Source organism: Muscardinus avellanarius (genome assembly GCF_963383645.1).
Source record: "Muscardinus avellanarius genome assembly, chromosome: 5".
NCBI lineage: Eukaryota > Metazoa > Chordata > Mammalia > Rodentia > Gliridae > Muscardinus > Muscardinus avellanarius.
The window spans coordinates 36,357,386-36,382,025 of NC_137790.1; the positions used below are offsets into that span (position 1 = coordinate 36,357,386).

Here is a 24,640-nt window from a genome sequence, read left to right on the forward strand (position 1 = left end):
AGTCATTAGTAACTTTTATATTTATTATATGTCAATTTAATATTTTATTTTTTTATTAAATAAAATGTATCATTAAAATTTGTTCAATTACTTTTTCACTTCTTTTTTGGGAGGGTACTGGGATGGAATTTAGGGACATTCGACCTCCAAGCTATACCCCCAGCCCTATTTTGTATTCTTTATTTCAAAACAGGGTCTGAGTTGCAAAGGGCCTCACTAAGTGACTGAGACTGTCGACAAACCGAGATCTGCCTGTCTCAGCCTCCCAAATGCTGGAATTACAAGCATGTGCCACCATGCCTAGCACTTTTTCACTTCTTAATACCACTACTAAAAACTTTGAATTCTTCATGAGTGGCTTGCATTTTATTTCTATTAGACAATATTGATTTCCATAATAAATATAAAATTTAAAGTTTTGCTAAGTCAGGTTCTTTGAGACAATTTACATGGAATAAAATTCACTCTTCTTATATGTATACTTTTTTAAGATTTTGATACTACATACACTCACATAAATACTTCCATCACAATCAGGATTTAAAACATTCCCACTATTTCAAAAAGTTCTCTTATGCCCCTTTATAATCAGCCTTCACTCTCCCCCACCCCTTATAACAATTATCTGTTTTCTATCCCTATAGTTTGCTTTTTCTAGAATGTGATTTTGGTGAAATCAAAATATAAAAATTACACAACTATGAATATAGTACACAATATGTACACAATGAAATTTTACTCAGCCAAAAAAAAAACAAAATTACATCATGTACAAGTAAATGGAGAGAACTGAAGAACATTATGCTAAGTGAGATTAGTCAGTCACAAAAAATAAGAAATTGGGTGCTCTCCCTGATATGCAGAAGCCAGGGAGAAAATGGATCATAGGTGGAATTCTATATCAAGAAAGAGAAACTATAAATGAGCAAACAAGGTGACCTAATTGAGGGGAGTAGATGGGGAAAGAGGAAAATTCTCTAATGTACATGATGTACATTCACAAACATACCAAAGTCAATCACTAAGCCAAACATGAGAAGGAAGGAGGGGGAAGAAATTCGGGTGGGAATTGGGGAAGGGTTAAATGAGCAGTGTGCACATGTATGCCTCTACCATCTTGTATCCCAATAAGATGTATGACTACAATGGTCCAATAAAAAAAATCATACCCCTCTATTTTATTGAGGGACTATGATCATTTTGATATTTCATTTTTTATAGCAGGAGCATTTTACCAATGCCTATTTTTCTCATTATTTCACTTTCAAACCTGAGCTTTTTTCTTGTCAAGTTATAGTAATTTATTTGCTCTTCTAGAATAAAACCCAGTCAATTGTGTTATAGTTATTTATAAAGGTCCTTCTCTACCACTAGATTGTAAGCTAGGAAGCCTGGCTTCCTGAACCACTGAGCATTCAGTAGCAATAACTGTCTAGAAGAACAAACAGTGCAGATTATAATGCTAAGAAAGCATTTCTCATTGTGTCATAGGAAAAGGAAAAGAAAAATAAAATAGAGTTGAGTGATGAAAATTACTGTCTAGACTTGATGTCCACTCTTATTGAAGTTTCAAAAAAGAATGTAGGAACCGGGCGTGGTGGTGCATGCTTGTAATCCCCAGGCTTAGAAGGCTGAGACAGGAGGCTCACACAGTTTCGAAGCCAGCCTCATCTACTTAGTGAGGCTCTAATAACTTACTGAGACCGTTTCCAAATAAAATATAAAATGGGTCTGGGAGTATAGCCCGGAGGTAGAAAAGCCCCTGGCTACCACTCCCAGTACCACACACACACACACAAACACACACACACACACAAACACACACACACACACACACACACACACACACACACACACACAAAAAAAATGTAGGCTATACAGAGGTTCCAAGAACTCTAAAGCAGCTAGCCAGGTGCCAATGCTAGTGAGACTCTATGCCAATATTCTCACCCCCATATTGGGTATAACTGGCAAAACTTACCCACAAAGTTAGGTAAATTCAGAGTAGTCTTTCTAACACTATTCTTCTCATAAACCCCATTATTTCTAGTACATGGTATTACAGAATATAGTTTTCAGGAACACATATATTATATTATAGCAGATTCAGCTATACTACATGAAAGTATTTAATAAATATTACAGCACTATCTGCAAAGTCAGAAACTTATTTGTAATCATTAATCTTCACATACTGAATGCATGAAATAAAACTCTAAATATAGAAATAAAATGACATCAATGATTTTAAAATACTTACTGAAGTCTCCAGCAAGAAAAACTCCTTCAGCTCCTGGGGCCCATTCTTTGCAGTATAAGCCACCATCGGCACATCTGTGGACGCCAAATGATTCATAGCCTTTGGAAAACTTATCAATACCACCTTCATTCTCTCCAATGTTCCTCAAAATCTCGTTAAACTTGTTATACCTTTGAAAAAGTACAAAAGAAAATAAGTTAGAAAATCAAATATATTTTAAAAAAGACATTTACATATTATATTACTCTTATCACAAAAATACATTGTTAAAGAGGAATAGTATAATTTTATTTATTTATATTATATAAACATTTTAATATCAATTGCCATTTCTTGATTTTTTTTCATTTTTCCAATGTTAGGTCTTTTAAGTACTTTGAATATTTTAAATATTAGTACTCTATCATCCATTTATTAGTGTGCCGTGAGGGTCTTATTAAAGATTCTAGCTGTGCATGTTGGAGTGTTGGACCTATGCTCTCCTCTAGTGATTACAAAGTCTCTGGTCTAATTTCCAAACCTTTGACCCATCTTGAATTGACTCTTAAACAAGGTGAGAGGCAGGGGTTTAATTCCAATTTTCTACTGATGGATAACCAGTTTTACAAACACAATTTGTTGAAAAGACTGGATTTTCTCCGAAGTCTGTTTTTTGGTAAACTTTATCAAAAATCATTTGGCCCTAAATGTGTAGATTTGTTTCTGTACCTCTATTCTGTTCTATTGTTCAATGTTTCTGTGCCAATATCATGCTGTTTTAATTATTATGGCTCTATACTATAATTTGAAGTCAGGTATTGTGGTGCATCCTGCATGATTCTTATCACTGAGAATTTCACCATCTATTTTGAGTCTTTTGTTTTTCCAAACAAAATTTAGGACTGATTTTCCTAGCTCCGTAAGCAGTGACATTGGCATTTTGAGAGAAATTGCATTGACTCTGTAGATCACTTTTTGTAGGTTGGCTATTTGGATAATATTTATTCTGCCTATCCAAGAGGATAGGCGATTCTTCCATCCTCTAAAATCTTCAATTTCTTTAATTTTTACAAATTTCATTGTAGAGATTTTTTACCTTCTTGGTTAGATTTATTCCTAGGCATTTTCCCATTTTTGAAGTTATAGTGAATGAAATTGTTTTGTGGATTTCTTTTTCAGAAGATTCATGGTTGGCATACAGAAAAGCTACTGATTTTTTAGATTGACTTTATAGCCTTCTACTTTACTGAATTTGTTATTCAGTCCCAGAAGTCTTTTTATTGTGTGTGTGTGTGTGTGTGTGTGTGTGTGTGTGTGTGTGTGTTTTGGGGGGGGGGGTTCTAAGTATAGCATCATGCCATTTGGAAAAATGGAGAATTTCAATTCTTGTTCTGTTTGTATTCCTTTGATTTCCTTCTTTGCCTTATTACTCTGGCTAGAGTCTCCAGTACTATATTGAAAGGAGTGGTGATAGTGGGAATCCTTTTCTTTTTTCTGATTTTAAAGAGAATTCTTATGGCTTTTCCCCCATTCAATATGAGAGTGGCTTTGAGTTTGTTATACAGTGCCTTTATATTGAGGCAAGTTCCTTCTAATACAGTTTTCTTCAGTGTTTTTAAATTAAATGGGTGTTAGATTTGTTAAATACTTTTTCTTCATGTAATGAGATGACACTTCACAAATTAATAACAACAAATGGCCAAAAATTTTCAACATCATTAGCAATAATTAGAGATGCAAATTAAAACTACACCTATATTCCATATAACCCTAATCAGAATGGCAATCATCAAGGATTCAAAGAACAATAAATGTTGGCAAGGATGTAGAGAGATAGGAACTCAGTAAGTGCAGTCTCTATGGAGATCAATGTGGACATTCCTCAGAAACTGGGAATGGATTCACCAGATGATCCAGCTATGCTTGGGTATCTTTCCAAAAACTGAAACCAAAATATTACAGTGGACATGCGTACTCAAGTTTACAGCAACATAATTCATAATAGCTAAATTATGGGACTAACCTAGGTGTCCATAAAAAAGATGAATGAATTACAATATTATGAGATACACACACACAATGGAACGCTACTCATCCACAGAGAATAACAAAATTATGTCATTTACAGGAAAATGAATGGACCTGGAGAATATTATGTTAAGTGAGATTAGTCAATCACAGAAAGTGAGGGGGGCCATATGTCTTCTCTCATATGTGAAGAGGGACTTTAGATAAAGGAGGAGAAACCCCAGGAAAAGGAGGGAGGTGTCCTGTGCAGTGGGCAGGAGAAGGAGAATTAAAAAAGGAAACATTTCGACACAATGACATTATGTAGATATGAGAGAAAATTTAAAAAGAAAAAATTTTAAAAGACTAAAATATAGGGTTCAGGGGGTGTAGTTTTGGGATAAAATGTCCCTGGGTTCCATCCCCAGTATCACATACACACACACACACACACACACACACACACACACACAAAAGAAAAAAAAAACAGCATAATAATAACTTCTATGTCAAGGTAGAAAAATAAAGAAAACCCTATGTCTCTCTCCTCTGACACCTAAATAAGTGAAAGTAAAATAGCTGAAATGCAGCAAGAAATAAAATTACCCTACAGAAGGGTTTCACCAACTTTCCTGTAAAGTGAGAGAGGGGAATATTTTAAGCTTTGCCAGCCATATGGTCTCTGTCACAGCTACTCACTGTGTCTCTGAAGCATGAAAGGGGCCACAGACAATATGTTAATGAGTAGGCATGGCTGTGTTCCAGTATCACTTTATTTACAAAAACAGGTGGTGGTTCAGATTTGACCTACAGGCTGTACTTTGCCTTGCTTTGCCCCAAAGCATCTAAGCATGGCAAAAACATATATCAAACCAGAGAAGCCACTGGCCATGGGAGGAACTTGGAGATTCCCGAAAGACGAAGAACAGCATGTGCCTTCTCCCAACCCTCTTCCCAAGATCAAGCACTACCATACCAAGAAATACTGCCTGGTTTCATTTGACTATCCCCCACATCTGGGGAGAAGCAAACTAGAAATAAACTGGTAAAAGTTGGAGAAGTAAGCCAAATGGCAGTTGCTCCATGCCAAAAATGAAGTACCAAAACTATAGGACAAATTGAGCATTGCTGATAATCTTCTCTGCTGCCCCACCTCCCAGCCTGTGGAAATTCTCAGAAAGTGGGTAGGAATCCAGGTATGGAATATACAAAATTTGAAAACTTGAGTGATTAAAAACACATCAACTCAACTGAACAAGGAACCATTCCACAAATAGTTTACACTACACATCAAGTTAATTAAAAAAGAAATTTGATGAAGTCATAGCTAAGAGATCTTATGAGCAAACAACAGAATGAGAAGATGAGACTGCAGACCTAAGGAAACCAAGCAAATGAACAAAATATATCAGTAGAAATAATGAATAAAGCGTGATTTCGTTCGAAGAACCCCCTCATAACATGAGGCTGTAACTATCTTCTGTATTTCTATCTTTTTAATAAACTCCTTTAAAAAAAGAAATAATAAATAAATTAGCGAGATACTACATTGTTTGATATGTGAATAATTACAAATTAAGTATTGGCAACTGTTTAAAAATACTAAAATACTAACCCCCCCCAAAAAAAAAACTAGAGTTACATGTCTGATGAAAACTCTTTACAATTCTGAAGAAGATTTTAAAATCTATTCCAGATAGCAGACAGCTATACTTCTCACTATATGGAAACTATAATCCATATTAAATAATGTAAGTAATAACAAGCAATAAAATTATCAAAACATGATACAATAAACACACATAATACAAAGAAAAATACTGATTTTTTAAAAAGGCATAAACTTTGGGAATTTAAATAAATGTAATAATCTTATTGTTGATGTATTATACTTTTAAAGATATTTTTAGATTTAAGTTTTAAAACTAATCATTCTTAAAAAGTTTCATAAGTTATGTTCAAATGTTCCATTTGGTAAAATTTCAATGGAAACAAGATTATAGCATTATATTACTTTAACTAAATATCTTGACTTCCCTCAAGGTCAGCCCTATAGTGTCTGATAGAGGAATGCACATTCCACTTTGAAATCACTGTGGCTCAAAAAAGAAAATGCCTGAGGATACGCAAGCTCATCATGCCTGTGCCCTCTCACACTACTGTCACCTCTCTTAATATTTTGCTAAGAGTTTATAGGATATTTTAAAACTATGTCAAATTGTTGGTAACCAAGAACATAAAATGAAGTTGCTATAGGAAGTAGTATTTTGTATAGATAGAAATAATTATTATAAGTACTATGAGATTTGCTCTCTACTTTGGATGTTTTTAATCCTCTTTCTACAAAGGAAAGGATACATAAGTTACCCAAAGTCAAGAAAGTAATATAAAATCATAATTGCAAAAGGTATACTTAGGTAGAACCTCAAATTAAAAATCACCCCTCCTTATAAAATATTGATCTTAAGGCTACTAGTCTTAAGAGAATCAGTGTCTGATACTCTAGAAATAACCTCTAGAAATAGACAATCTACATTCAAATCCTAAATCTGTTATATACAGTATGTAAACTTGAACCAGTCACTTAATCTTTTTCCTTATTTCTTCCCCAGCTAAGTAGGAAGAAATCTTGTAGGTGCTATGGAATAAATGAAATTATAGTGGGAACCTTATCCATAGCAGCCAGCAAGTGGTCAATAAATATTAGCTGCAAATTTTCTGTATCTGGAAATGGTAACACTTTAGTATACTTTTAAGTTTATTAATTTTACTTATTATAACACTTGATTAGAATATAACACTTGATTAGATTTTATATGCATGTTCATTATTATTCCCCCGTCAAATTCCAAAAGTGTTAGAGAATACTTTCCATTTTTTTCCTTTCAGTAAATAATTACAAATCTAATATGTAACACACATTAGGTACTACATATTCATTTGAATGCATAAGTTATGGGGAAGTCTGAGGGAATATTAAGTAAGTTGGATTGACCAGGAAAACTAAAAGTTACTACAAGGAAGTAGTAGGAGGCAGGTATGGGGAACAAAAAGTAGAATAGGCTAAAATCTTCTCCCAGAAGATGATTCATCCTAGATCAGTACTGCAGCTCTAATTTCAAGCAGGGTTGTGAACACAGGAGATATGTCAGGGAAGATGGATCATGCCTTATGTGGAAGTGTCTTGGATGTAGAATGCATTCTCAAGTTCTTCGGAGTGGGACTAAAACTCAAGAAAGCCCTCAGGGAAATTCATTCCCTGCTAGCTTAATTTTTTAGATTTTATTTTCTTGTCTGCTTCCTATGGGAGACTTGGTTTACGGGCAAGAAAGAGCACAGAAATAAAAACTTAAGAGCATTTTTTAGTAGCTAAAAAGGAAGGAAACAGGATTAAAGTGGGAGAGAAATAAAACTTGGGGTTGTTTTTGTTTCATGAAAAAAATAGGTTTTTAAATCAGACTGTAAAAAGACTTCAGGTATCCAGCAGATGCTTTTCTCTTTAAGAGAAAAATACTCAGAATACACAAAATGATCCACATATCAATGTTGTCAAATGAAAGTTCGGCATTTGAGATTCTGAAGTAAGTATTTTATGTTCTTCAGTAATGAGCAATTATTTAACAAAAGATAAACCAACACATTGATTTTAGTATAAACATATTTTGTGTGCTAATAATTTGGTTACATGCAACAAGAGCCTTCTATTAAGATGTTCATCAGTCCAGTAGAAAACACTATTCAACTCTTGGCAGGTTGGGACTGAGATAAGCCAGTGTTAACAGAAGAATAAGCAAGACAACAGGAAGAACCAGGGGTTCTGACTGGAGAAGAGCAGATAAGAGAAGGCTTTAGGGAGTATCTGGCACTTGAGCTATATTTTGAAGGATGAACAGTATTTGACAGCTAGAGAAAAGACAGAGAACAGCACGGCATGCATAAAATTCAGTGGTTCTTGGTTCTTGTCCACACCATCAGAGTAGGAGAATGTGAGGGACTCCAGTGGCCAATCTGGATGAAAAAGATAGTTTTCAATAAGATAACAAATTGAACAAAAATATTTTGAAGAAACCTTAAAATACTTTAAAGAAAACATAACTGATAAGATCAGGAACATATTTAAAAGGATGAAGTTTAAAGGATGATTTTTGGTAAGCAGAATCCATATACTAGTGAAGTCTTTATTAAATATACTATTAAACACACAGGAACTCTTTAGTTATAAAAGATTTAGCAATAAAAAGAATTTAAAAATTGACATATTATACGTGTGTTTTAGTCAGCTTTGTGTTACAGTGAAATGCCTGAGGTAATTAACTTTGTAAAGAAAAAAAGGTTTATTTAGCTTGCGGTTTGGGAGATTGTGCAAGCCCATGAATGGATGTCCCCTTTTTTGCACTCTACTGAGAACAGTGTGTCATTACAACAGCCTATGCAGAAGCAAAAAGATCACATCTTCATGCAGGACAGAGAGAAAGAGAATGTGGAGTCTCATAGTCTCTTTAAAAAGCATGCTCACCAATGACCTAAGAACTCCCCACGAGACCCTCCTTAAGGTCTAAGTTACCTCCCAATGTCACCACCCTGAAAGAACAAGCCTTCATATGTAGACCCCTTTGGAAAGCACTCAACATTCAAACCATAGTAACATGGTTTCTTACTTCTGAATGCTATTCCTTACTTTGTAAATGTTCAAGTGTCATTAATCATCCAAATAAACACATAAATTTTCAAAACCCCATTTACGGTTTCAGTGGCATTTCCAATCTTCATCCAGCTTAGCATTCACTATTGGCCTCATCTATTGGGAAACAGCAGAAATGGGTTGACTTAAGTAAAGATACGCAAAGAGTAGTGAAACCCATCTATGGATTATACAAAGAGTAGTGAGCATTTATTTTGTGCTAGTCACTGAAAACTCAGAGATGAAAGACTTTATAAAGTTGCTGACTTTTAAACATCCTTTCTCTCACGTGTGGGAAATAGCATAAAGTAGGGAAGCATTATATAAGGTATTGACAAAGACTTACAGGATAAGGTAGCCAAAATGTTAATTCCACAAATACAAGGAAAGTTATGTGTTTTAAACCCAAATGTATTCTAAGCACCTGAAATACTGGTTCACAGAAAATACTTAGTTAACACCTACTATCTGCAAGCTTGTGTCTAGTCAATCATGATGCAATGGCTAGATTTAGGTTTCAGACAAGGTTTATTATACCTGAATTTGAATCCCAATCCTGTCTCTTAATAACTGTAACTTGAACTAAATTTTCTGATTTGAAATGAGAATAATAAAACCTATTCTATAAGGTTTTTCTGATGATCAAATAAAATAATATATCTAAAAGACTTAATATGTTTTACAGGAACTAATGAATAAGCACACTAGTAGAATAACAAATCTATCCAATAAGATTTCTGGATTTGAGATCAACACAGAAAAATCAATAGCTTATTATAAGAAAGAAAAAATTAATTTTAATCATACTAGACCTACAATAATGTACTTCCCTGAATTACTTAATCCCTTCAGCTCTGGTTTTACTGGAACTATAGAAGTTCTGCCTTGCAAACAAAGACCTGAAGTGGGCAGACACTGAATGTCACTGAGTTCAGGCTTCTCTAACCAAGTACCAAAGACAGTGGTTAAAACAATTAGCATTTCTTCTCACAGTTCTGTAGACTATGAGTCCAGATCATGGCCCTGTGTTTAGAGGGGCATTCTTCCTGTTTTGCAAAAAAACTGTCCTTTCCTTATGTTCTCTGATGATACAGAGCAGAGAAGCCACTAGTAGTCCCCTGTCTAGTCTTATAATAGCACCAATACTATCTATCATTAAGACTCCACTTTCATGACCTAATCACCTTCTAAAGGCACAACTCATATAATGGAGATCAGGGTCAATAGCCTTCCATTGGAGATTATCATCAATATTTAGGAATAAATATTCAATCCATAGTACTATAAGATATATGTATAGAGAAATAAGGGCCCCATGAGACAAATTTTGTAAGTTAAGAAATAGAAAGTAGAAAGGAGTCTGTAGATAAATTTCTATCATTCATCCTTAAGGTCCTATGTGTTCAAGCAACCAGCTTGAAAAGAAATACATTAACCTTAAGAATGCAACTCATCATCTTGGGTTTAAATCAAAATCAGCTCTATGGATCTACACAAGTAATAGCAAATCCTTATACAAAAGTCACTTAAAAATTGGGGAAAGGGAATAATAATGAGGTTACTTCAAAATTATTATCTCTTAAAATTAGAGTTGTTAGTATTTAAAATAGTGTCCTCAAAACAAACAGTGACTGTCATTTGTTTAATGTTCTTTCCTAATTCTGGTACTGAAAGAGAGATGAAAAGGGGTCAGAAAAGATAACTGCTAGAATCTTTCAAGGTCTAAATATCCTAGAATATTTTTAAATGGCAAGTTTCTATTCGATTAACAAAAAGTATGATATAATCCACCTATATCTATCACTTAAAAAGCCTTATAAGACTATTTCTCTCAGTAATAAAATACCTATTTCTAGTATAATACATTTAGAATAATGAATGTACTATGAGGTTAAAGATACAACTTAAAGAACCTACTATATAGCCATTAATGTAAACATATTTTGACTTCCTAACAGATTAATTAATTATAATAAATTAACAAACCATAGGTAGAAATTAATTTTAATCACTGTGCCTTGTCTTGTGGTTATGAGCAAATTAATAATGTATTGCCCTTGTAGTTTACCAAGGTATGATTAATGGTCAATATTAAAATTTCTGGGGTCTTCAGGCAAAGTGAAAACCTGACTGCCAAACTAGAAAAAAATTCATCTGAGCACAATAAATCAGAATTACTGAAGGTAAGCCCTGTGAGATGGCCCATCTGGTCACGCCTGGAAGTGTCAAGCTTTGTCCCAAGCACTGGAAGCTGCCAGCCTCTTTATCGGCCTCTCTCTTTCCAGTCACGCTCCTGTTCACGTCTTTGCTACATGCTCTGCTGATTACCTTGGAAAAGGGCAATGCTGTAACTGTTCAACTGACCTTTCAGTTTATTTTCTCTTGTGTAATATGAAACATGAGCTAACACAGTCTTACTCTACTGATTTCTAGGAAGAATTCTGACTTAATGTTTCAACAGTCTTGGCTCAAAGAACAGTCTGCTTTTCTGTGTCCAGTTTCTTTTTTTAGAAAAGTTATATGACAAACACCAGAAGGATGGGCTACTGAGACCGAGGCTTTAGATTCTCTACTGACCACAGACTGACAGTAGTGTACTCCTGCGAATTTATGGTCAACTAACCTGTTGAGAAGCAAATCCGAAAGTCACCACTCAGATTGCTTGGGTTTAGATTTAGAATGTCCCCAGATCTCATGTGGTAGACAAGCAGCCATGTTGGAGGGGAGACTTGAGTGCTGGGGAGAGGTCCCTGGGGGTGTGGCAGAGGACAGGGTTTCCTGGGTAGGCCGCTACAGCTTCCTGCTCTTCTGCTCCCCTATCACCATGAGCTGAAAATAAATGCTCATCCTTCTCTCCTTTCTCCCATCACCATGCCCTAAGCTAACCTGACATGGATTGAAACTCTCCAAAACTCTGTTGTTCAAAGATAGCCTCAGCAAGTAGTGAGATTCTCATTAACCTATTGAGATCATGTTTCAAAATTGAAAGAATAAAATAAAATAAATAGGGCTGTGGCTCGGAGGTAGCTTGTCTTCCTTCCTCTACAGTTTTGCATGTCAGGGTTTTGGATCACAGCAGAGGGAATGCTGACAGAAACAACACCTATGAATTTATTAAATATTTCCAGATTGCCATAGAATTTAGCCTTGGTAATATTTTTATATTTTATATTTTAGAAACAGAATGTCATGGATTGGATATTAAATGTGTCCCAAAAGCTCAAATGTTGAGGACTTTAATCCACACTAATGGAACTTTTAGGAGAAGATAAAAACTTTAGGAGGTAGGTGGGACTCCATTGGAGGAAGCAGGACCTTAATGACATGCCCTTGAAGGGTGTTTCTGGACCCCAATCTCTCTCTTTCTCTTTCTTTTCCTCCCTCCTTCACTTCCATCATAAGCAATAAAGCCAGCCTATCACAGTTTTAAACCTCTGAAACTGTAATCCAAAGTCAATCTTTCCTTACTTTAAGATATTTCAGGCATTTTGCCACAGCAACAAATCAAAGCGAACAGAGAAAATTGGTATTAACAAGTGTGGCCATTGCTGTGACTATAGCTGACAATACAGTTCAGAAGCCTTTGAAATGGGCTTGTGGGATAAGTTGAGAAAAAAAGTGGGCTAGAGAATTTCTGGAATGCTGTAAGAGCTTAATGGGAAATTCTGATGGGGAATCAGCAGAACAGAATGCTGACAGGAGTATAGATAGGAAAGCCTGTGCTTATGAGGCTTCAGAGGAAAATAAGGAATCTACTGGGAACTGAAGTAGAGGTCATACATCAGTCTGGTCCGGGATTATTTGTCTACATTTTGTACAAACACTGAGACTTTGTAGGAGGCTGAATTTAAAGGTGATGAACAACCAGGCATGGTGGTTTGTGCTTGTAACCTAGGAGGCTGAGACAGGAAGTTCACAGGTTAGAGGACAGCCTCAGAATGTAGTAGATAGTCTCACCAACCTAGTGAGACTTTGTTTCAAAATTAAAAATGGGGCTGGTGGTATTGCTCAGATGTAGAATGTTATTCAAGCCCCAGTGTGAATGACAAGTAAATAAATAGGTAAATAAATAAATGTAATGAACTAATTTATCTGGCAGAGGACACTTCAAGGCAGCATAGCATTCAGGCAGTGGCAATGAAATTGCTCACTGCTTTTAACCAGATGTATACTGAAAATCAAAAGTAAAGAGCAGAGATGAAAGATCTAAAAACTTGCAGATTTGCTAGTGAAGAAACACACTTAAAGTTAGCTGGCACCACTAAAAAGAAGCCAAGTACTTTGCACCAAGACAAGAAGAATGATGCCTTGAAGACATCTCAAGAAGTGGCAAGACCCCACTCGCTCCTGGCTCAAGGGTATAAGGATGAAAACAACCTTGAACGATTCTGCTTTGAGAAGAGAGCCCCAGTGTGCCTGCTTGTGCAGGGCCACCTAGAAAATTATTCCTCTAGAATTCACTTTCCCCATTTCATCATCCAGGCACTTAGAATCCACTGCATTTGTGGTCCCAAGAGGGCCCATCTACTCCTGCTGGCTGTAGACCTTGACATCATCCACATGGTGCTGCTTTTGCAGGCTTGAAGGATGCAGGAGTTATAGGGTCATGGAGTCATCTGCCAAGATTTCAAAGAAAAGCTTTGGAAGCCAGGTCAGTGTCCCTGCAAGTACCCCTGACAGAGTGATGTGTGAAACTGTGATAGTAAAGCTGAAGCTGCAATAAAGACCCCAGGAGGTTGGAGATGCCAGAAACATGGTATACCTGCTATGGAAGGATGCTGACAGAGCGCAGAGCCAACACAGAGTGAGGCCACATGGGCTGTAACTAGCAAGGCCATAAAGGCAGGGTTACCTCTGTGCCACTCTGTGGGAGTCATATCATGCAATCATGTGGCCCAGCTGTTGAACATGGAGCCACAGGTTGTAAGGTTTGCCCTACTGGGTTTCGATCTTGTTTGGGTCCAAATCCACCTTGCTATTTTCCTATTCCTCCTAACTAAATAAGGGAATCAATTTTCATTTTGACATAAGGCACACTATATTAATACAAATGAAAAAATCCAAAGATATACACATACACACACACACACACACACACACACACACACACACATTTTGGACTAAATAGTGATAACATACCAAAGGTCTATCAAACACTATAAAAGTTCTTTGCTTTTACTGAGGGAGAGAAAGTTTTCAAAATCCTGTCTGCTACAAAACTATAAAGATCAAACAACTTTCACAGTGACTCTCAACATAGTGGTGGGATTTCTTTTAAGTTAAAAAATTCAAGCTACAAAAATCACACTGTATCACATATGCATGCATATATATTTAAATATTTGCAATATATATATATATATGTATATATATATATATATATATATACACACACAAACACAACACACACACACACACACACACACACACATGCACACACACACATGCACATAAATTTATTTTTATAACTAAATGACCTAACACAGACTAAACAGAATAGGTCCAAATTTATATGAAAAATTTGGCAATTAGTGTTTTGCTCTTGCTATTGTTTGTATTTCTCCCAAATTACATATTTGCCACTTTTAAATATGAGTTCAGATGCTTTAAGATATTTAAGTGTTAGTGAACATGTCTCTGAGGGTTATATAATAAACTATATAAATAAAATAAGATTTGTAGATTTCATTTGCTTCTTGAACCAAGTTAAAGTACTATAACCAGAGCTATGATGCTATAAGCAGATTATTTTTAAATATACAAAGTTAAATTCCATGAAAATACCACTAAGTTTCCTGATAACACCATATTGATTCTAATTTGGGAAGTAATTTATTCAACATCACTAAAAATGAAATATTAATTTTACTTGGATTTTCTCCTCATGGGGAACAGTTTTCTGCTTTTGTATTTTCACAGTACTCAACCCAGACCACTTAAATCATTAGTGCTGTTGCCTGTGCATAATCAAAGCAAATAGAAACATGAACTCACATAGGCTTCTCATTGCTTACAGCTAGATTCAGAAAAGCCTTTGACAAAGCTTCCAAAATGGTACAAACATTATTATAAATTTCTCTGATAACACTTGCTCCCTACCAAGATTGCAGGTGCCATAAAAACAAGGATCATTTTTTTAAATTTTATGTTCTCATCCTTTTTTACAACATTCATTAAGAAAAAGGCACTGAACAAAAGGTTGTCCCAGCATGTGTGATCACAAGATGATTATAAGAAGAAAAATTCCTAATATGGAATAATTTTAATGATAATTGCTAACTTCTACTCAATATTGACTACAAATAATACTTCATTTAATTCTCTCAATTCTGTTAGGAATTCTGTACATTTCTGTATTATTGAACAAACAAGCAATATAGAAACAGAAAAGTTAGGCCGGGCGTGGTAGCGCACGCTTGTAATCCCTGCACTTGGGAGGCTGAGACAGGAGGATCGCACGGGTTCGAAGCCAGCCTCAGCTACTTAGTGAGACTTTCAGCAACTTAGTGAGACCCTGTTTCCAAATAAAATATAAAAAGGTCTGGGAGTATAGCCCAGAGGTAGAAAGACTCTGGGTTCCACCCCCAGTACCAGCAAAAAAAAAAAAAAAGAAACAGAAAAGTTACTTGACCAAGGTATCTCAGCAAGTTACGGCACAACCAGAATTTTAAAAGATCTTTTCTAGGACTTTCGAGAAGATGGCGACCGATAAAAGCGGGGCTTAAGAGCCCCGCTAACAACCAATCTCCATTACCACAAAATCAGCGCCTTTCATAGCCAGAAAACACCATCACCAGAGAAACAAAAAAATCACCAGGCTCCAGAGAGAAAGCGAACTGAGAACAGAGCTCAGAGCCACAGAGGAGATACACCAGCCTCACCCCCGAGGACGCGGCAGCAGCACCATGCTGCCGGCGGCAGCAACGGATTCACCGGACGGCTACAGCAAGCCGAGGTGAGCTGCTGCGAAACAGCCAGGCGGGATTTCTCGGCAAAGGAACATCTAAAGCTCCCAGTGGCTGAGCTCAGCACACGCTGCAGGGATTCAGAGTGGAAATCAAAATCAAGAAGAAATACACGAGCCTCACGGCTGAGGGCGTAGCAGCGGCGCCATATTGCCACCGGTGGCAGCAGCAGCAAATTCACCAAGTTCAGTACGGCTACATCTGTGTACTCAAGAACAGTGAGTCAAATTGCGGGCCACAGAGGAGAAATCCCAGTACTGTACTCCCTGGGACTTGACCCAGTGGGGGAGTGGTGGTGGCAGAAATATCACACCATAAGAGAACGTGCAACCTGGCACCCAACACAGTCTAAAGCAGCCTTTATCGACTCTCTGGGTCGGAGACTCTGTGATACAACCCAGTAAAGGAGTAGTGGGGTCTGAGATACTACTGACTTGAGATCCAGAACACCTTAAGTGAAGTCATAGTGACCCAAGGGAAGAACCCAGGGAAGACACAAACTTCCAAAATCATGGGAAAGAGGAATAATACTAGAGCAATAAACGCCCACAACCCCACAACATCAGAACCCGATAAAACAGAAAATCAGAGATTTCTAGAAGATCAAATCAGGAAAATAACTATAGAAATAATAGAGGTGCTTCGAAAAGAACTCAGAGAGAGTCAAAAAGAGATAAAGGATGCAATTAATGAAGTAAAGGCCTCAATTCAAAGCACAAACAACTGATTAGACCACATGGAGAACAGAATCTCACTTTTAGAAGATGAGCAATCCAAAAATGAACGCATAGTTTCTAATCTAGAAAAAAGATATCCGACAGCAGGAATCTGATATTGAAGAAATATGGGTCCATTTTAAGAGAGCTAACCTAAGAATAATTGGAACAGAGGAGGGAAAAGAAAGTGAAACCAAAGGGATCAACAATATCTTCAAGGAAATAATAGCAGAAAATTTTCCAAACATAGAGCAAGAGGTTGATACACAGGTCCAGGAAACTTATAGAACTCCCTTTAGACAGGATCGGAGAAGAGGGTCCCCACGCCACATAATTGTCAAAATGACCACTGTGGAAGCCAAGCACAGAATCTTAAAGGCAACAAAAACAAAGGGCCAAGTGACATTCAGAGGCAAACCAATTAGAATCACTCCAGACTTCCCAAACCAAGTCATGAGAGCCAGAAGGGCTTGGAGTAACATATTCCAAACTCTGAAAGAAAACAACTTCCAGCCAAAAATTTCCTACCCAGCAAAACTTTCTATCAAATTAGATGGAGAAATAAGAAGCTTCCATGACAAACAGAAACTGAAGGAATTTATGTCTTCAAAACCAGCACTAGAGAAAATACTCAAAGAGATTAACTACAAAGAAGAAATAGGTAACACACACCAGAACCAGAGAAATAAGATTTTCCATCCAACAGACAACTAAGATTGGTTATCTGTGGAGATTCATTATTTATGTTAGTCTTTTACCTATCTGTAAAGGGTATTGTTTGCCTTTATTGTTGTTAATTTTTAGGATTTCTAGTTGGAATATTAATATACCTTCAGATATAGCGTTTGAAAATATTTTATCCCATTCTATTAGTAACTGTTAACTCTGTTTACATTGTCTTTGGATATACAATATTTTTTTTTATTTTTTAGGGAGTTTGTATACTCTTCTGTTGCCTGTGCCACTGAAATCATATCCAAGAAATCACTGCCAATTTCAATATTGTGAGGTTTTATGACCCAGATTTTCTCCTAAAAGTTTATAGTCTTAAGATTTATATTTAGGTCTTTTATCTATTTTGAGTTAATATTTGTATATGGGATTAGGTAAGGGTCCAATTTTATTCTTTTCCATGTAATTATTATTTTTCAACAATATTTAGTTAAAAGATTATTATTTCCACCACCAAATGTTCGTGGAAACCTTGTCAAAAATAACTTGACAATATAGGGAAGAGTTTAGCTCTAGGCTTGTATTTAACTCCAATGGTTTATATATCTGCCTTTAGAACAGTACTACACTGTTTCAATTATTGTAGCTTTATATGGTTTGAAATCAAAATATATATCTTCTAGCTTTTTTCTTTTTCAAGATCGTTGTGGGTATCTAGAGTCCATATTCCATATTAGGATAGATTTTTTTTCTGAAAAATAAATATATAAATATATGATAGTTTCACCAAAAAAAAAAAAAATAGAAAAAAAATATTCTCTGGTAAGAAAGAAAGTAAAAAGAAATATTGAAATGTTATCTTTAAGTCATCAAATCTTGGTATCAGACAAATGAAACTGTTATGTGAGATTATCATTTTTAAGTTTGGATAAATTGCTATAATACTAGATGTCAACCACTAAGCCAAGCATGGGAGGGAGGGATGGGGAGAGAATGGGGTGGGGATCGGGTGGGGGCTGACTGGGCGATGTGTGCATGTATGTCTACAAAAGTTTGTATCCCACTATGATGTATGAATACAGTGCACCAATAAAAAATTAAAAAAAAGATCTTTCTAACTATATGTTAAAGTATGTTAAAAATAGTCATACTCATAATAATGACTATAGCAGTGGTTAATTCAATTCAATTTAAAATCACTTTAAAAATTATCAAAGTTTTTATAGGAAAATATTACTGCTAGGATTAATACTCCAGAATATCTTCTAATTGGAGAACACTGTCCATGAACATCACTGATTTGATGTTATTGAACATATAAGTGACTTCTATACATGAGATATTAAGAAATGTTGAATCTTTATTTAGTGACATAAAAAGGGGTCCAAAATGTAATACACAATGTGAAAAAGGAATCAAGTTTAGACTTTTATTTCCTTTAGTAATGGTTGTATACTAATTTGTAGAAAAGTTATCTCAAAGATTATACATTAGAATATAACTATGTTGTCACCATATGGGGTTATGATTTTTCTTTATTTTATCACTATTTTTATATTTTCCAAGTATAAAAATAGAAAGATAACAGAATATGAATTAAATTATAACGAGCTCAATATTACTTTAAGACATTATTTTGAAAATAATTTAATGTTTTAGGGTAGAGCATATTTAATCTAATTGTCTACTTTAACAAAAGTTTGAAAGAATATTAAAAAGACGATGAAGGACGGATGGGGCAGAAAATCAAGCACTGAAAACTCATATCTTATTCATAATTCCACTCTTCCAATCACTGTAACAGAAGATATCACTATCCTAAGTAAATAAGATCCTTTAACAATAAATCCAACATTTGAGGCCCATTAATGACCGAGGTTGATTGACTCTGGCGGGTTCATTTTTACCACTCCTTTAGCCCTTTATTAATTCATTAAAATAATGTTTAGGTTCTAGGGTATGTGCCTAGACACACAGGTGTACAAATATACACCACACACACATACACACACACACATACACACACACACACACACACACACACACACATATATATACACACATACATACTAGGGTATGTGCCTGGACACACACGTGTACACATATACACCACACATACATACACACATACACACACACACACACACACACACACACACACACATATATATATATATACACACACACATACATACATACATACATACATACATATTTACTTAAAACTCCATTACTTAATCAGGTATCTAAGCAACTGCAGGGACTCTAAAGGAAACTATCTCTTGAATATTAAAAAAAAAAAAGAATGAAACTTCATGCCTGTCTTGAAGAAATTACAGTTTTTCAAGACTCTCTTGTGGTATCTGCTTATGCCATCATTTCCTTAATGGCATAACACATTACAATCTACCATATATTACTTATTATTCTCAAAATGTCAACCCCACCCAATGCCAGAGGCTGACATATTCTCAATTTTAAAGTGAAGAAGATTTTTAAAAGACTGCAATATCAAAGATGGCATATTTAAATAAAAACTAAAAAGGACAGGACAACAGAATAAACCATTTAATTTTTCCACCTTATATTTTTTCTTTAAAAAAAATGTAATACATCTTAAATTACTTCACTGACTCCTACACAGAGTCCCAGTGATAGATCTATCTTATTATTGTTTGCTTCAATACCTATTTCCCTTCTTTCTTCTTACTACCAGCAACATTCTCAAAACCACGCTTACAAACAATAAATACTAAAAGCAGTGGCACCGAAGCATGACATATTCATTCTCTTCTGAGACTGGTTACCACCAGAGCACAAAAGTCCAGCTCATCATCCTCAAGAGTGACATTATTTCTATTTAAACACTCCCAGAGAAGACAGGGCCAGCTATGTAATTATGTATCTGCAACTATTCTGTATGCTCTGCCTCCTGGTTACAGTGTGCAGTACTATGAAAAGCAATGGTCACTCAGCCTCACCAATCAACTCCACAGCCAAAGCCTGAGTTCTGGTTGCGTGTGTGGTTGCTTTGCTTTCCTTGTTTTTATATTTAGGCCTCAGAAAACACTAGTTTTCAAATTTCCTCCCTTTAACTTGCTGCAAGAATCAACACCTAAGCAATAACTGTACACCATCAAGACCCGGGCAGTTCAAGAGCTGCTGAGAAAAGTATGTTTGACATTTTGTTCTCCACAACATTTCATTCCTAGTTCCTGCTCGAGTTCAGTGAACATGGTTAAAATTGAAAGAAGTCAGAATGGCTCACCCTACAGGAAATGTGTATGTATCTCTGTAAAAAAGTTTATATAATGCACTTCAAGTAGAACCAGATCTATTTCCAAATTCACATGAAAAATAGTTTTTGCAGGCATTTTTCAATATTCTAAATTTAAAAAATGAAAACACCCCCAAAGTAAGATCATAAGTTCATTAAGAAACTGTCCTCAGTACCAAAAAAATTCTTCCCTAATGATTTCCTAAGGTTCTATAGTTAAAAATGTACATGTATATTAAAATTATGATCTTTAACCAAAGTCATCCACTCGCTAATATCGTTGTGGTCGACAAAAAGGACTACATAATTTTCAAGATAGAAGAAAAATCTTTCTGTAGGGAGAAAAAAGTTGAAAAAATCCCCAAAAATCTCCAAATAATAATGAAGTAAGAACTCTAAAAATTGCCTAGCTTACTCAGTTCCTCTAGAATTTTAAAACCCCTTTATAGTCATAACACTAGCAAACACTGATGCGTTTCTCTATATACATAAACATGGTATCTTCCATTGAAAGAAAAAAGTTCTTATTCATCAAAGCAAAAATTAATTTTCCCAAAATAAGATATGTAAATCTGAAATTTGAAAAAAAATATTGAAAATGACTTCATATCCAAACACTATAAAACCAAATGCTGACACTAATTTTAGATACTTGATTCATCTAAATCCTCTAAATTCAATGATCATATTTTAACATATATTATTCTTAAAAAGTATGCTTCTGTAAGCATAGTCCCTCTGTATTTGGCCCAAATAGAATAATTATTTTTAAAAATCTATATATCTGAAATGTTTGTCAAAATGCCTGTTATTGGACTCAATTTCTGAATATAAGGGTCATAAATATATGAACAAATATTTTCACATCACTATTATGTACACCAAAATGTTTTAAATGTTCCTGGTGGAATCACTGCTTCTTAATAAAGGATAATCAACAGTATTTTTAGGGAATGAAATGAATTATATCAAGAAATCAATTCTACCTGATATTCTAATTTTGTTAAAATTTAAGTATATTTATTTTTCACATAATCATAATTTTGCTTTCAGAATTATAGTTTCTACAAATACATCCTTCTATATGTTTTTTTAATTAAAGTGGCCTTAATACTCTCTTCACTCACATCAATATTGAGGCTATATTAGAGGCTTCTTTTTAAGAACAATTCAATTTTCACTTCAGGATAAAAGAGTTATATGAAGAATTCAGTGATGCTAAGCAAAACTGGGGTATTACCTGAGCTTTGTTTTGAACTTATACCAATGTAGGGCTTATTCCAAGTGTCCCAGTGGTCATTACTTGGAGCCAATGATGCTTAACTGTGAGCACCAAACAAAGTGGTTTTGCCCAGCTAGGCTATGTAGCTATGCCTTGGTGACTTGTGTAAAGGTTAACAGTGAGGGCAGAAGGGGCAAGGGGAGGAGGATGTTGACAGGGACGGAGGTTGGGGGAACCCTAGTCGCCTTTGTTTTCTTCCTTAAGGCAGAAGAGATAGCCATGGTGACTTCCAAGCAAACAAATTACCACAATGTCATTGTTTAGTAGTCAAGATACTTGACATTCTTTAATAAAAATATGAAAATTAAAAATGCTTAATTTCTGGACAAAATTAATTTCTAAGAGGAATTGTGCAAATAACATACATTTTCTTCCTGTGACACAATATGTGTAACATCTTCCTGAAAGACCCACAGATTTTATCATTATTTGGAAACAAACTAACCAGTCACAGGTGATTAATCTATCATAAGAAAGGGGAAAAAATCATTAATTATATGAGTGTTAGAAAATTGGTAAGTAAATAGATGGGAATTTAACCAAAGCAGTACCGGAACAACAAAGTGTTTTTTTAAGAAGTATTGTACATTCAGACTTATTAAGTTCTATATTTAAATGGCTTCAGATAAATAATTTTAATCACTGCTATTTAGAACATTATACAATGTAAAGCCAAATATCTCCAGTGCAATAATTTTCAAATTATGATGAGAAACTTTAACAAATTTCAAGCTAAAGTACAAGAAAAAATGAATGTCATTAAAATGAGACTTCCAGCAAAAATAGGAAAAAAGTAGGCAGTATATTTTTAAGTTCCTTTTGGAAGATAAATTCATCCTGAATAAATTGAAGTGACATTTGGTTTCTCATAATTCCATCCTGTACTGATGGCCTCCTAAGAAACAGATTCTTAATGTAGCCTTTATTTCATCTGACACCCAGCCAGAACTACCAAAGCAAAAGATTTTTAAAACAACTTATATATATGATTATTTAGGATCATTTACTTAAATAAAATTATCAGTTAATCCTCCCAATTACTATAGAGTTGCCAATAAATATGTTTCCTGGTAGAAACTATTTTATTTATGAACAGAATAGCTGATAATTCATAAATATTATAAAACATATGAACAAAAAGCTATAATAGCACTGAAGGGGAAAGAGGAAGATGTCGAGCTTTCGGAATTTAAAATGTCTGTTTGAGCAAGAATCTGGTTCATATACATATTATAGAAACAAAAATGCCTATCATCCTAAATATAATTAAATGTATTGAAAATCATTTAAATTTTGTTTAAAAAAGTAATTTTTTAAGTTGGCTCTTTAAGGGTAGGCATGAAGGAGAGCTGTAATAATTTAAAAGAAACTTAGTCCCATTATTCTAACAAAGAAAGATAATAAAAAATAGTATGAAATTACATCATCCAATTTTTTTCTCTAAGAGCAGAAACATGCAGGTGTTAACAAAAAATAAACTGGACACAATAAAGTGAATAACCAGTAAATCTAGAGCTGAGATCATTTTAAGGCATATATTACAATGGGAAACATTCTAATTACTGCTTAGCTGAAGGAAAAGAGAGGGAAGAAAGGAGAAGTTAAGAAAACAATCTCTGACCAAAAAGAAAAAGCACAATAAAAATACCATAAATCCACTGAAAAAGAAATCCAGAAAACACTTTCACTCAAGATATCCCACAAAAAAATAAGTAAAATAAAATACTTAGGAATAAACATAACCAAGGAGGTAAAAGACCTCTACAAATAAAATTAAAGACACTGTGGTAAAAAATCAAAGAAAACCTTAGAAGATGGAAAGATCTTCCATGTTCTTGGATCTTCAAACTGGCCATTCTTCCAAAAGTGATCTATAGATTCAACACAATACCCATTTAATTACCAAGGTAATTCCTCACAAACATAGATAAATCCATTCTTAAATTCATTTGAAACAACAAAAAAACCAGAATGGCCAAGTATTCTCAACAAGAACCATGCTGACAGAATCACAATACCTGACTTCAAACTATACTACAAAGTCATAAAAGTAAAAACAGAATGGTACTGGCACAAGAACAGAAACAGACCAATGGAGCAGAATAGAAGACTCAGAAACAAACCTGCACATATACAACCAATTGATTTTTGACAAAGGGGCCAAAAATACACAATGAAACAAAGATACCTTCTTCAACAAGTGGTGTTGGCAAAACTGGTTAACCATATGCAGAAAAATGGAAATAAATCCCACTTTCTCACTCTTCACGGGTCAATTCAAGATGAATTAAAGACTTAGAAATCAGACCAGAGGCCTTGCGGCTCCTTGAAGAGGGCATAGGTTCAATACTGCAAACACATAGGCACAGGTACAAACTTTCTCAACAGGACCCCAAAGGCACAAGAAATTAAAAGAAGAATCAATACCTGAAATTGCATTAAATTGAATAACTTTTGTACAGAAAAGGAAACTATTAAGAATCTCACCAGAGAGCCTACAGAATGAGAGAAACTTTTGCCCAACTACTCCTGGACAGAAGACTAATATCTAGAATATACAGAGAACTCAAGAAACTCACTGCTAAGGAAACAACCCAATCAAAAATGGGCAAATGAACTAAATAGACACTTTACAAAAGAGGAAATTCAAATGGCCAGTAAATGGATGAAAAAATGTTCAACACGATTAGAAATCAAAGAGATGCAAATCAAAACTACCCTGAGATTTCACCTAACTCCAACTAGAATAGCAATCATTCAAAATACAAACAACAAATGCTGGTAAGGACGTAGAGAAGTAG

The 24,640-nt window shown here is 34.9% G+C and overlaps 1 protein-coding gene across 1 annotated transcript in view; it reads right to left on the bottom strand.

The window, feature by feature from the left end:
• The window catches only part of GBE1 (1,4-alpha-glucan branching enzyme 1), a gene marked incomplete at both ends in the record, with an annotated part of 270,361 nt that overhangs the window by 213,429 nt on the left and 32,292 nt on the right, over window positions 1–24,640 (bottom strand). The window contains one exon of the mRNA XM_080696262.1: window positions 2,261–2,430. Within this exon, the coding sequence (XP_080552388.1) occupies window positions 2,261–2,430 (170 nt within the window). The remainder of the gene's footprint in view (window positions 1–2,260; window positions 2,431–24,640) is intronic.